General features: G+C 40.6%; 1 protein-coding gene across 3 annotated transcripts; it reads left to right on the top strand.

Annotated features, from left to right (window-relative positions):
* Positions 1-1,107: 1,107 nt before the first annotated feature.
* homez (homeobox and leucine zipper encoding) lies at positions 1,108-13,630 on the top strand. Of its 3 annotated transcripts, XM_018091469.2 has the most exons (4): positions 1,108-1,531; positions 4,631-4,709; positions 5,036-5,085; positions 8,414-13,630. In XM_018091469.2, the coding sequence occupies exon 4, from the start codon at positions 8,505-8,507 to the stop codon at positions 10,089-10,091; it is 1,587 nt and encodes a 528-aa protein (XP_017946958.2). In that variant the 5' UTR covers positions 1,108-1,531; positions 4,631-4,709; positions 5,036-5,085; positions 8,414-8,504; the 3' UTR covers positions 10,092-13,630.

Here is a 13,630-nt window from a genome sequence, read left to right as displayed (position 1 = left end):
ACTTTAAGAGCCAAATTTTTGTTTTTTAAAACAAAAATTTGGTTCTGTTAGTACAGAAAGACAATAGTACTCTCTGCACTAGCGATGCGACCCCCTCTGGACCAGTTCTGATGCTAAAGTTGTAAGAATGGGGCAGGAGAGAGGGCCTGGCATTGGGGCTGCTACCTCAGGCACTGATCATGGTGCAAGTGTGTAAAAAACATGGCAGGTTGTGCATAACTTAGTGGTCCTGGGCTTCCCCTGCAAAATGTTTTTTTTCAGGGCCCCTGTTCTGAAGTCTCACTAAATCATTACGCCAAGGGGTTGTGCCCATTTTTTGCACTTTGCACCCTGTCCTACATGCGGTAAATGGGTGTAGTGAAGTGTAGAAGATGCCATGCCTGTGACTGGGCTATGGAATGTAGCCCACAACAGCGCATCCACTTATCATCTGGTGGGAAACTGCAGGCAGAGGATACCGGACAGCAGAGGAAACCGGAAAATCCGCTTTTTGTGCTCCTTAGGCGTGAGGAGGATTCTAGTAGCTGCATATAAAATAGTGCTAAAGTGAATCATTGGTGGCAAAACATATGCAGCCCTTCATTTTCCAAAACCACCCAAAATTTCCTCTTCTTCGGGCAACTTCAGAAAACTAAGTGCCAAGTATGTTGTTGCCACTGGCAATTCACTTTTTTGCTTGTAGGGAAGCATTCAGGGGGTCATTTGTCGCCTATTTTAAACGCAGGCAACAAATATTCACATGTGCCATGAACCTTACATGGGTGGCAGCATAAAAATGGCTCCTTCACTACCTTGGGCTTAGCTGCTATTTTTGTTGAGCTATGATTGCTCCTTGTAAATTAAATTCTCTGTTCTGCTTTCTCCCAAGGCTAATAACAACTACCTATAATGTTTCCCATTGGTCTTTGCGCTCCCGGATTAGCAGAAAGCCAACTTCAGGAGTCTTCTGAACAGAAAGAAAGAATTTCTACCGTATTTGTATCTATTGAAAATAGATAAAAGTATGTAATCAGTGTTAACACTTTATTTAAATTCATAGTGTAAACAGAAAAGTAACAACCACCCTGCAAAACTTTTAATCTGTGATCATTCTCCTCCACAGGGCGGTCACATGGTACACCGACGTCACGGTCACATGACTGTGATGTCATTAAGGTCCTGGCAATGGATAGGAACTAGACACTACCGAATGATAATATTTACAATAGTTTGCTGGGCACGGTGATTGAGAGACGCTGCTTGTGGATGGTCACCAGAGACCAGTACAAATCCATAGTCTGTTTAGTAGGAAGACTTTTTGAGCACATGGAAGCCTGACAGGTAGCAGACAGCAGTGCCTGTGCTACAGAAAGACACAGTGCGACACGGGTGTGCAAGACAAAATTCCAGCTGCCTAGCAACCACAGAGAGCAACGGGGCCATTAGCCGGAGTGTCCATAAGCTCCTCTTGGTTCGCGGTGGGACACGTTAAGCTGTGAGTGAAGGCGGGGAGTGAGGGGAGGATTGGCAGTAATGTACATGCGTCTGTATGGTGAGTATTTGCGAGCTGAACTCCTTATCTTCATTCTTGGTTGGCAACTGGGGGCTTTACACTGACATATATCTCTTACACATTGTGTATCATCAACCGTTCCCATCCCTTCCCATTTTTATATTGAAGGGGTAGTTCAGGTTTAAGTTAACTTTTCGTATGTTATAGAATGTCCAGTTCTTAACAACTTTTCAATTGTTCTTTTTTTAAAATTTGTTGTAGTTTTTAAGTGAGTTGCCATCTTCTTCCTTGTTCTAGTTTTCAAATGGGGGATTACTGACCACAGCAGCCAAAATACATTTCCTCTGGGAGGCTATAGTTGTGTCTTACTGTTCAGTCCCCCTCCTATCTATATTCCAGACTCTTATTCAAACCACTGCCTGGTTGCTAGGGTAATTTGGACCCTAGAAACAGCTGCTAAAATTCTAAAGTAGACTGCTGCTGAACAACAAGGCAACAAGGTACATAATTGAAAAACCACTAAAACAGACCAATTGCAAATTGTCTCAGAATATCTTTCTCTACATCATACTAATAGTTAATTTTAAGGTGAACTTCAGTTAGGCACATGTAGAAAAAGTGGATAAACATTATCAGAACTTCCAAAAATAAATATCAATTTCTGTTTTTTTACACTGAAATACCTGATTCCACTGAGTAAAAAGAAACCATGTTAAACTAATGAGTCAGATTCCCCAGCCCCTCTTAGTCAGATCATGTAGTGCAACCCCTCCCTCACATTGTTCCATTTTAAAGTGAGAAATTTGGGAGATTAAAGTCCCTCTGGTTTCCATAGTGGGTGGGGCACAAATTCTCTGGAAAGCAGAGGCATTTCTAGAATCCATCACTTCAGCAGCAAGCACTCCATATGCCACTTGGGAAGATAAAAATCATATTTTATTTCATCAGTTTAAAAACACCACATCCTGAGTTGGGCCACTGAGACTGAAGTAGGGGTGGGGAGCTGCCACCTTTTTCTAATGGTTATACCAGCCCTTGGGCTGGGGGTGGGGCAGTAAAATAGGCAGGGAAAAGGTGAATGGGGCTGGTAAATGGGTGGGGAAATAGGCAGGGCAGATGGAGAACATGAGGAAATGGATGTATTTATAGGGCAGTGATCCCCAACCAGTGGCAATTGAGCAACATGTTGCTCCCAGTGGCCTCAAAACAGGTGCTTATTTTTGAATTTCTGGTAAAGAGGCAAGTTTTGGTTGCATAAAAAGGATGCAAGTCCACATAAGGGCTATTAAGTAGCCAATTATAGCTTATTGGCACCCTCAGGAACATTTTTCATACTTGTGTTGCTCCTCAACACTTTTTCCATTTAAATGTGGCTCACCGGTATAAAAGGTTGGGGATCCCTGTTATAGGGAATTACACATTTACAAGCCAGTACATTACAGGTAGATTTGTAATACTGGTGCCGGCCCTAGCTGGTAATTTACAGCACAGACAAAAAAAATATATATTTATTTCTGGCAGTTCAGACAATTTTATGTACCTTTTCTACATACACCAAGCTGAATAAGCACATGTCAAAGAGCAGGGTACATGTTTTGAGTAAGATTACCAGATTTTAAAAATAAACACCAGAGATTTTGTTTTCGGTTACTCTTGACTACTGACATTAACCATATCCAGTCAATCATTGGTTTGCATATTTCAGAAGTATGTGCAGGGGGTGTAAAAACTATGTATAGGCACCCAGGGGCACTTACCAAGGGTGGTGACAGTTTCAAGGGCTGACCCTTGGGTCTATAAAGTGCTAAGGGACACCGCTTTCCTTCATTAGCAGCCCATTAATAAACACTGTCCTACCCATGGACCAACAGGACAGGGTCAGGTAAATGCCCTCTAGTACTGAATATATGTTAACTATTAGTATGTATATGTAGCTGTATAAATACAGTGCTAACTTCATGCCTTAGTTCCACATGATACCAAAAAGTGCTAAGAGGTAATTTGGGAAGACTTTCATAATCAGAATACTAGCTAACAACATTAATATTCTTGGTAAACATGCCCCATCCATAACCTTCTCTTAAAAACTGGTAGTAGGAGCTGCTTGTTAATACTTAAGGTAGTAATAATAAATTGTTTCCACTTTAAAGTGGGCATGGGTACTTTTTGCTTTGGAGCGTTGCATAGGCATTGCTGTTAGGGTGCCCAATGATTAAAAATCTCAAGCTTTTAAATGACAAGGAAGGGAAGAGAATTTATTAGGTAGCCGCCCAGCCCCCCCTCTCCCCCGGAAATTTGAATCACTGAAAAATACACCAGCCTGAGTTACTATTCTGGCAAGCACTGTATTGCCATCTTGCCTCCTCCCCTGGTCTTTGGAGCTCCCCTTTGCTGGGTGCATACACAAACACAATAGAGTAAATGTTTATCTTTTACCACCCCATGTCTGATGTGCACAGCCCTAGGATGCTGCAAGGGATTGGTGAGACTGCCTGCCCTGTTAGCCCCCAAGCCTGATGCCCCCCATCCCTTCTCCCTTGCCTGCCTCCCTGCTGTCTCTCCACCCATGTTTTCACACTGGTACATCACATGCAGGAATGGTGCAGTGGAGGAGAGCTGCTGGGGGATGGAAGTGGTGGGGAACAGTCACAGGGGAGGGGTAGGCAAATGATGGGAACCAAGATGGTAAAGAGGGGATAGGGAATGTGGACAGGGCAGAATTATATATATTTAAGCCCCCCCCGCCGCCCCCCCACCCCCCCCTTAGCCACATGCAAGTGCCTCTGTGACCCACAGGTTGTGCACTGGGTGGTAGTCAGAGTTGGACCACTCTCTCTACATGCCCTCAGAGGGTTCTGCAGTCACTATAGTCATGCCACTGAACATAGGAGAGGGTTTTGGTTTTGTAGACCATGCGGTTAAGGGAGAGAGCTATCAGAAAAATTTAATTTAACTTTACACATTAAACTGTATATTATAATTTATGTGCTCCGCTACACAAAACAAAGATGTGAAGATATTCAGAGTCACCTCAAAGATGCATGACCTGTATATGTACATGCGACTCCTTGGTGACTTTGAATATTTTTTTAAACCATTGTTTTGAGTGCATAACTGAATTGTAACACTTTTCTATAGGTAGAAATACATTAACTTGATATACTGCACATCTGCATCAGTGAGAAGGAATTGACAGGAAATGATCATTAGTACAGAGGTGTGTAACAGGGTTTCACAGGGCTTTATGTTAATGATAAAAAGTTGTAGTTCTATGAGTAGGGTTTTGGGCTCCCTGAGGAGCGCATAGGGCTAATGCCATTCATCACAGGGAAGAGGTTAGAAGACAAAGGACTCTGACACACTGACTGGGTGGACACTGGGGGTGGAGTTAACCTTTTGTTCTCCCATTAAATAGCTGGGGGTGGAAATATGTTCCTTCCCCCATGCAATGTGTGCGCTTTAGGCAGCCCTTTTTTTTTCTTGTGTTTGAAAATCTCTCTCTACACAGGGTAAATCCTGATTATTCTCTCAATGTTTCCACAGATCATGTAGCTTCAAGTGACATCAGGGCTCAGCAGGCAGGATCCTCTAAGGTTAGTAGCTTGATTGCACCAAACATGTATAACACTGTTTAAAAGCAAATATGATTTTTAAGCAAAGGCAGGATAGATTACCAGTGAGCATTGGGTTTGCATACCAGAAAAGATTTAGATGTGTGACTGCAGTAGTGTCAGGTTTGGTAGATGACCATGACCAGTGAGTCGAGAATCTTCTAGGCTGCATTGCCTTTTAACAAACCAGTTTATGTACTCTGTATGCAAGCATACCAGTTGTACTTATTAAACACATGCATCCCCATCCCCAAAAAATAGAAAAGGGATACTTAAAAACACAAGTGTGTTTAAGTTGAAAACTTGCTTTATAATAGGTATGCCCACTATGATGTATTAACATTGTCTTTGTGTAGTGATGGAGACACTTTTTATCACTAAAGATTAATGACTTCCGGTTTAGTGTGAGTATGTCAAGTATTAATTTTTAGTATGGGTATGAATATACAGGCAGCTAAAACAGTCTTAGGGCTGTGGCAGATGGTGGAGATTAGTCGCCCGCGACAAATCTTCTCGAAATGCCATCCCTTCGGCGAAAATGTAAATCGCCGGTGGGATGGCATAAGCGGCACCACAATTTCCCGATATCGTGGAAGTTGCCTTCAGAGGAAACTTCCGTGATTTTGGGAAATCGTGGTGCTGCGTATGCCATCCCAACGGCGATTTACATTTTCGCGGTGGGACCTGCGACAAATCTGCCCATGTGTCACAGTCCTTAATGAAGAAGGAAAGGTATGACCACTGGTGGGGAGGGGGGGGGGGGGGCAAAATGTTAGACACCCCCCCATTAATTTTGATCACTTACCAGGCTGCCGTCCCTGTTAGCAGAAAACTGCTCCATCTTGGGTACCTGCACACAAGTGATCCTCTTCCGGCTGTCTTCTTTCTTGATAAGGTTTTTCGTTGCAGAGACTTACAGAAAGGGCACCCTCTCATGTAGAATGCAGCAGTGCACCCATATATGCTATAAGTCACCTCTTCATTCAGCAGTTTAGTTATTTTAGGAAGAGCATGTAAGCTTTAAACAAACAGTTTCATGCCTTCTTAGTTTGCTTTATAAGCTTTTCTGTCCATGTGGCAGTGTGTGAGTTATGTAAGTAATAAAATACTGATGCATGTTTTAAAATATAGTATAATGATGGGCTACAGCTTAGGACCAAATCACCAATCAGCCTCTTTTAGAGGCATATTTATTTTTTCATTGAAAAAAACTCACTAGACTCGAATGTGTACTTAAAACTCAATGACTTTGGAAAAAAAAAGTACAAATACAGCCCAGTTGCATTCTACTCATCATTTTTTTAAAAAAAACTTGAAAATCTCGAAGAACTCGAATTGAAAATAACTTAAATTTTGCTAGGGCAACTCCCATAGGCTTTTACATAAGCTCACCAACTATTAGATGATGAATTTTTTAGGTTCATCTAATAGTTATTCACAAACATTCAAGTTTAGCACATTAAAACTTGTATGGTTGTAAAAAGTTGAATATGACTTGTTAATAAATCATCCCTTCAATGGAGAACTAAACCCTAGCCCATCCTCACACCCCCCTTCACACGCCTCGATTGCCCCTGTCCAAGCTACCCCCCCTAACATCTTTTCCATTCAAAGATTTCCCCGTGTGTAGACCTGAATTAAGCGAACCAGAGACCTTCCTCGCACACCCTTGGCTCTCCAAATTAGTCTGGTGCACACCGGTGTGCGTCTGGTGCACACTGCTGGAGGGATCGGCACCCTCCCAAACTCCAAACAGCAACAAAAAAAAAAATTGTTTTGTGTTCTAGTATCCTACGGGCTTTTTTCTTCTACACATTGTTTCATTCGGTTATGAGACTGGATTGTGCCATGGACTTGTTCTTACACTTTTTCCACTATATTGAAAATATGCACTGGCTTTATGCCTATTTATATTTATATACAACACATATTGTTGGATGAAATATTCCGTATGGTTGCTGAAAAATCTGTTATGTTGTATCATTGTATATTTAAAGATAATGCACTTTTGCTGGATGACGTATTTAATCAATTTACTAATTAATTATGGTGATTTTGTGTCGCTTTCACTGATCTGTATGCTTGATAAAGGGGTCACTTTACCCCGAAATATTGCATCTCCGCAATAAAGTTTGAATTAAAGGGCTTGTCCCGCTCTCAGCCCTGAGTGCCATTGCATTTGTTGCTGTTTAGACCTGCATTAAACCACAGAGCTGCACAGAGGCATCAAAGACACCATCTTCCCCAGTCTTCAGATCCCCTCTTTTGATTTGCTCATACAAATCTTGCAGAAGCAAGCGCAGTTAAAGCAGATCCTGAACATAGATTAAACTGTGCATGCTCCTGCAAGATCCCTCATCTTAGGCACCACTCAGATGGCATCCATTTAGCAGCTCAACTGACCTGACAAGACGTCTCATACAGCTATATCTTCTCTTAATAGTGACCGCAGAAAATTAGCATATGCAGTTGAAATCAGGTCTCAGTCGGTGTCTTATTGCTTATAGCAGGAGATATTGCTGTGTAAGATGGTACTTTGGTACCCCACTTGGCTACTCTGCTTTGCGTCAGCGTGTAAGGTGAACCGGGTAAGGGGGATTCTTCAGAAAAACTGGCTTAAATGTAATGGTTTTGTTCTGCAGCATGTCCCCTTTTACAGCTGCCTTGCTGTTATTTGGAGTATTGACTATACAAACCAATACAGATGCAGGAAATTTGGAAGGGATATTATTGTGACCATCTGCCTATTTTAAAACATAAGTAGTAATGTACTCCAGTTTATTTTAGAAATGTTCCATGGCCATATGGAACAGGCATGTTAAACTGAGATTTTGCAAACCACACCTTTTTGGTGAGGTATATGTTGTTTGGAGGTTCCAAATCTGAATTACAAGTATTGAAACGTTAACTAACCATTTTGTTTATCCAGCCCACCTGTTACTTCCCTGTGCTATCCAGTAACACCCCTATCCTATAGCTGCTGCAGCAGCAGCAGCAGCAGCAGCAGCAGCATTGTCATGGGAGTTTGGATGATGGGCACTGATTTCAAAAGCCATGGCACCATTTATGTGAATGCTACAATTTATTGGTTCTACCAGATTAATATACAGTTAAAATGTTAGTATCCAGGTGAACTAAAACCAATACCTAAATGTCATGTGATTTTAAAGTGCTGGAAGGTAAAATTGGCACATTTCTGTTAACTTCTAAGTAATTTTCTGAACAGTGTATTGGGCTGTTACTTATAATTACAATAAAAATATTAGTATTTTAGGAGTTACAGATTTATAATTTTTTTTTGTCTCTACAGAATTTCCATTAAAAAAAGCAACTGACCAAGCCGTTGCCTATTCTTTGGGGAACTGAACAGGATAACTGTGGAATACCTTAATAAGCTGAGAATGACCCCTACCACAATCAGGGATCCTGTCTTGTGCCCAGACAGCAATATAGGCCTTGTGTGTTTGCCTCCCATGTCTGATGACCTGCAGCTCATCTGGACTCAGGCAGAGCTGACCAATGAACTAGATGAACACCAACAGCTACTGCACACCTTCAGTTACTTTCCTTATCCTAGCATGCCTGAGATTGCTTTGCTGTGCCTGCGCTATGGACTACAAATGGAGAAGGTCAAGACCTGGTTTATGGTACAGCGGATCCGCTGTGGTATTAGCTGGTCATCGGAGGAAATTGAAGAGACACGTTCACGCCTACTATACAATCAAGACCAGCTGCATTTTGAACCTTTGGTTGCATTTGCCAAAAAATCTAGTATATTTCGGACACCTGAAAAATTAAAAGTTCCTTCTCCAAAGAATGATGAAATGCAAGAAATGACCACTTCACAAACTTCACCATGCTTAGATCATCCTGTACCAAAAGCTAAAAGGATCAAGACAGAGTGCATGACTCCAGAGAGTGAAACTTTAAACGCTACTAAGCACAAGATGCATAGCTCAGATAGGAAATGGGATCCATCAGAAACACAACAGGAGCTTAGACACTCCCCAAGTGTTCCTGGTGATGGGCAGATGTTTGGAGTAGATGGGACAGAAGTTAGCACAGCAACTGCATGCCTTCCATCTGAGGAGGAGCTGTTTAGAAGAGGGTCAACTTCATTCTGCAAACCAGAAGGGTTTTCACCATTGCAGGATAATTGTTTTCAAGAGCAGAGTAGGGGATCTGCTAGAGGAGACTCCTATATGCCAGTCACAAGGAGACAGAGGAAAACCAAAGAACAGCTAGCAATTCTCAAGTCTTTTTTTGTGAAATGTCAGTGGGCTGCCCGGGAAGACTACAAAAAGCTAGCCGAAATAACGGGATTACCAAGAACTGAGATCATACAGTGGTTTGGGGATACCCGTTATGCACTTAAACATGGACAACTAAAATGGTTCCGGGAGAGTGCTCAGGAACACCCTTCCTGGTTAGATGAACCTCAATATGTCATTTTTCAAAATGGAAAGCAAAGTGAGTCAATGCCTCAAGAAAATCATTTATTAATACCAGTGACTGGAGAGCCAGGAGCAAACAACAGAAGTACAGTCCAGTCCATCAAGAATACAGGTCCTAGGGGGTTCGGGGGATCACCTGTAACCCAGAAAACTGCAGCAATACGTAGTATAAACTCAGTAAAATTCTTGGAAAATTCACCAGAAATTAAGGATGGTAAGCGGGGAGCTTCTTCAGGACCAGTCTTACAAAAGAGTCCAAAGACAGTTCTGCTGGATGATTCAGGTGCAGGCGTTCAGTATATAGACGCTTCTGGTTCTGAATACCATTTGCCACCTAAAAGTTTGCAGACTATGAAGAAGAATCTATCCTCCCCCTCTCATGTTCAGACATCTAGTCAAAAGGTGAAATATTATGTGTTAGAAAAATCCAATGAACCAGCTGAGGTAGAAGTGTTACTTGATGTTGAAGAGGAGGGTTATGTTGTGGAAGTTATTGAGGGTGAAGAAGATGATGATGTGATTATTCAAGACTAATTGTTCCGTTGCTTTTAAGTAATGCTGACTGCATACTGTTCCATGGGTGTTACATGCTATAAATCGACTAGCATGATTGCAATTAATAGGATTCACGGTACATTAGTTTATTTTCTTACCTAATTTCTATGGTAACCGAGTCCTATTTAGAGTAATGGCAGCATGCACTTGGTATAGCTAAATGTAGAACTGACTATAAAAAGGCCCTTTACACTGAGTTGTAATCTTTTAATTTGGGAAACTAAAGACGTTATGGGGGAGGAAATTGAGATTTTTACTCTTCTGAACCTCATTTCAGTTTGGCATTTGCTACGTTTTTAGAAACTGTTAGTAAACTTACATCGAGGAAATTGTCTCTTCATACCGTTACTTTTTAAGCAGTTTTAGCAGCTGTGGCTAAGGTGGGGGGTGTATTTTATTCAGAGTTTTAAAAAAAATGCATGCTTATGTAAAGCAAACAATCATTTTATGGAGTAAAAGCAGGGATGTAAACTGATGTCTTCCCTTTTTATACTTAAAGCAATTTAAATACATTTTAGTCATATTTAAAAAGAGAATTACATTTTATAGACCAGTTTTGTAATTCATCTCATGTTCATATTATTGGCACAAACTGATTTTCTGTGATCCATATTCATATTGCTGTATGTCAGAGCAGAGATTTGTGTGAAAGCAATCTTATGGCCAGCTACAGGTTTTTTGAAAGTAAAGGTGTCCAAAGCCAAAGATGTCCAAAGTCTTCTGTTGCAGAAATGAAACTAAAAGTGAGATAGAAGCCAAGATCTAAAGTGGGAGAGGGAGAGCCAGTCATTTCTGTATTTATTTTCTAAAGGGGAACAGCCCAAGTAAAGATGAGGAGTGGTGGAATAGCAAAGGGCTAAACCACATGGGAAGTTTTTGCAGGAGAAAACTGCAGGAAAACCTTTTTTGAAATATGGAATTGAGAAAAATGATAGTTGTAATGCATAGCATAGCTGGCTGCATTTTAACTGATACAGGATTGGACAGATATGCTGCATACTGCATAATGCATTCAGAATGCGATAACATGCAACTTTTGCTGATGTTGCCTGTGGTGTTTTTATATAGAAAAGGGGAAGGTGTAAGTGAATAGAACATTTGGTGCCATGGGAAGAACCCATTTGGAAAGGATTGTGGGAATGTAACTGGCAGAGATGGGTGGAAACTCATGCACCACCACTGAACTTTAAAGGGTAATGCAGAATTGGAAATATAGTTTGCAGCTGTATATTATGGAAATAATTATTTTGAATCTCGCATTTTAGTTAAACTGATTAATACCCTACCTTATAGAAGAAAGGCAGATTTGCCATTGAAGGATACTTTTATTATAACAAGGCTTTTAACTAAGTCTGTTTGTGAAATTGTGGTATTGGTGGAGAAAACATGGTATTTACTTTGCTTCTGAACAGACTGTATTCCCTGCTACTCAGGTGTCTGTATCTACAGCCAAAAATAAAAGCAGTCCTGCCAGACTCCCACTGGGTTCAGTATTTCACAACAATTTCCCTGGGCCCCTGCCCATTCTAAAATGCTGAGAGTTTCCATTGTTTACATTTATACTGCCTATAGGCCTTAAAATATTAGAGTAAACAAGTAAGTGAAGCAAAAAAAAAAAACTGCTACTATATTAAAATTTCAATGTATGAAAAGAACATTAGAGCAGGACATTTGCATTTTTTAAAAATATGATTGTAAAAAGAGTAAATAACTTACCTTGCCCTCTTGAAGGGCATAAATAAGTGCATCCTATAATGTCTGAAAGAGCAACGTGGATGTATGAAGGAACTTCAGTATTGTGTGCAGTGTTTAAAGGGGTTAGGGCTAATCCTAAACTATTGTTGTATACTGTTTTGGACTATATTATGGTGGTTATGGAAGATACGTTCACAATAGACCAGCAGTACCTCTGACATTATATTATCTTTTATTTCTCTGTGCAGTCTGTGATTGATTAATGTATAGAAAAAGACTAGTTCCATAGTCCCCTAGTACTGCCATGACACCTTGTTCCTACACTTTGCAGCATATTTAAAGAAAATAACATAAAAAGGTTTAAACTCTTTGAGGAAACTAACACATTAGATACAGATTAAAGCAAATTGTTAATGAGAAGAGATGGTGTGTTCCTGCACTGGTGTAGCAACTCTGTGCAAAAGAAAGCCAAACCCTCATAACTTACTTGGCTGCTTAAATTCCTTGAAGTAGCCACTCCTGAGCCAGTTGTACAGAAGATTAACACTGCAGAGTATCAAAGAATGTGTATACCTTTGTTTATAAAGGTTGTTTTGTGAAAGGGATTCTGTTTTGTACACACTCACTGTGTTGGGAACACCTCTTGCAATTTACAGTAGTCAGTACCTTTCCTGTTTGGCAAACTGGCAGCAGCCACAGCATTCCTTGTTAATAGTTCTTATCTAAACAATAATGAAAATCCACACATTTTATTCAAATATTGGCATGCATAGATGAGCAATTCTTGGTTTGTATTGAGTGCATAGCAGCTACAGAGTGTATGCCAGTGTCCCCTTGTATACTAATGTTGTATGCTGTGTGTGGGTGGGATGTTCTTTTGTACCCAATTTTTAAAAATGCTTGTCGAGGGACCAGTGTGCATCTCTAAGCCAATTGTGAATTTATATATATGCATGCCATATTTTCTGAAGGATCCACAATTGGCCCTAACAATAAGCAGTGTCATAACCTGTGCAGGAGCACACTGACCTATACACTCAATTCTAAGTACAGCCAATTACATTTGGAACACAACTTTGTGTGTCATATGCAAGAATTCTCTAGCTGGATCTAACAAACATACAATATATTCCTCTTCACTAAATACATGGGAGATTTTGATCAGATTCCGTGGGTCCAATTTTATCATAAAATTTTGTAGGATCCTACAGACTCTGATTCCCACAGTTGCAACTTAAAGCTGGCCATACACTATAAGATCTGACATTTGGCAAGGTCACCAAAGTAGTGGATCTTTATGCTGACAGGAGAACAAGTTGCAGTCCTGTTTCTGAACAAGGACTGCATCAATGAGCCAATGCAGCCCTCAATCCGACAATAAAATCAAACCAGCCCAATCAACATCTGGCTGATTTTGGACCAAATGTCAGTCGGGGAGCCTCATACGCAGCTTAAATTTGTCCAAACATAAGTCAGATGAGATAAAAGTCAGATAGAGTGCTTTTAATAAGAAAAAAAGTGTTTCAGACACCATCAGGTTTTATCTTGCTAGAAAAGCTTTCTATTTTAACCACACCCACATCATGTATCAACCATTACTAATTATCATCTTTCCACCCCTACCTGCTCTATGAATGTGGGAGGCTCCCTGACAATTTGAGTGGGTAAACAGCTCTAAATAAGTGAATAGATCTGCTTTGTGTTGACCACATATTGAAATGCATTTCTGTACATGCCTTAAAAGGCAGCAACTAGCTGCCCAAAGTAACTAACCAATGACCCACGTATTTCAGCAATAAAAATACTAGCTCTAGTTACTTCAA

Source organism: Xenopus tropicalis, chromosome 1 (assembly GCF_000004195.4).
Source record: "Xenopus tropicalis strain Nigerian chromosome 1, UCB_Xtro_10.0, whole genome shotgun sequence".
NCBI lineage: Eukaryota > Metazoa > Chordata > Amphibia > Anura > Pipidae > Xenopus > Xenopus tropicalis.
Note: the sequence above shows the minus strand (reverse complement) of the source record. Positions and strands in the feature narration are given on the sequence as shown.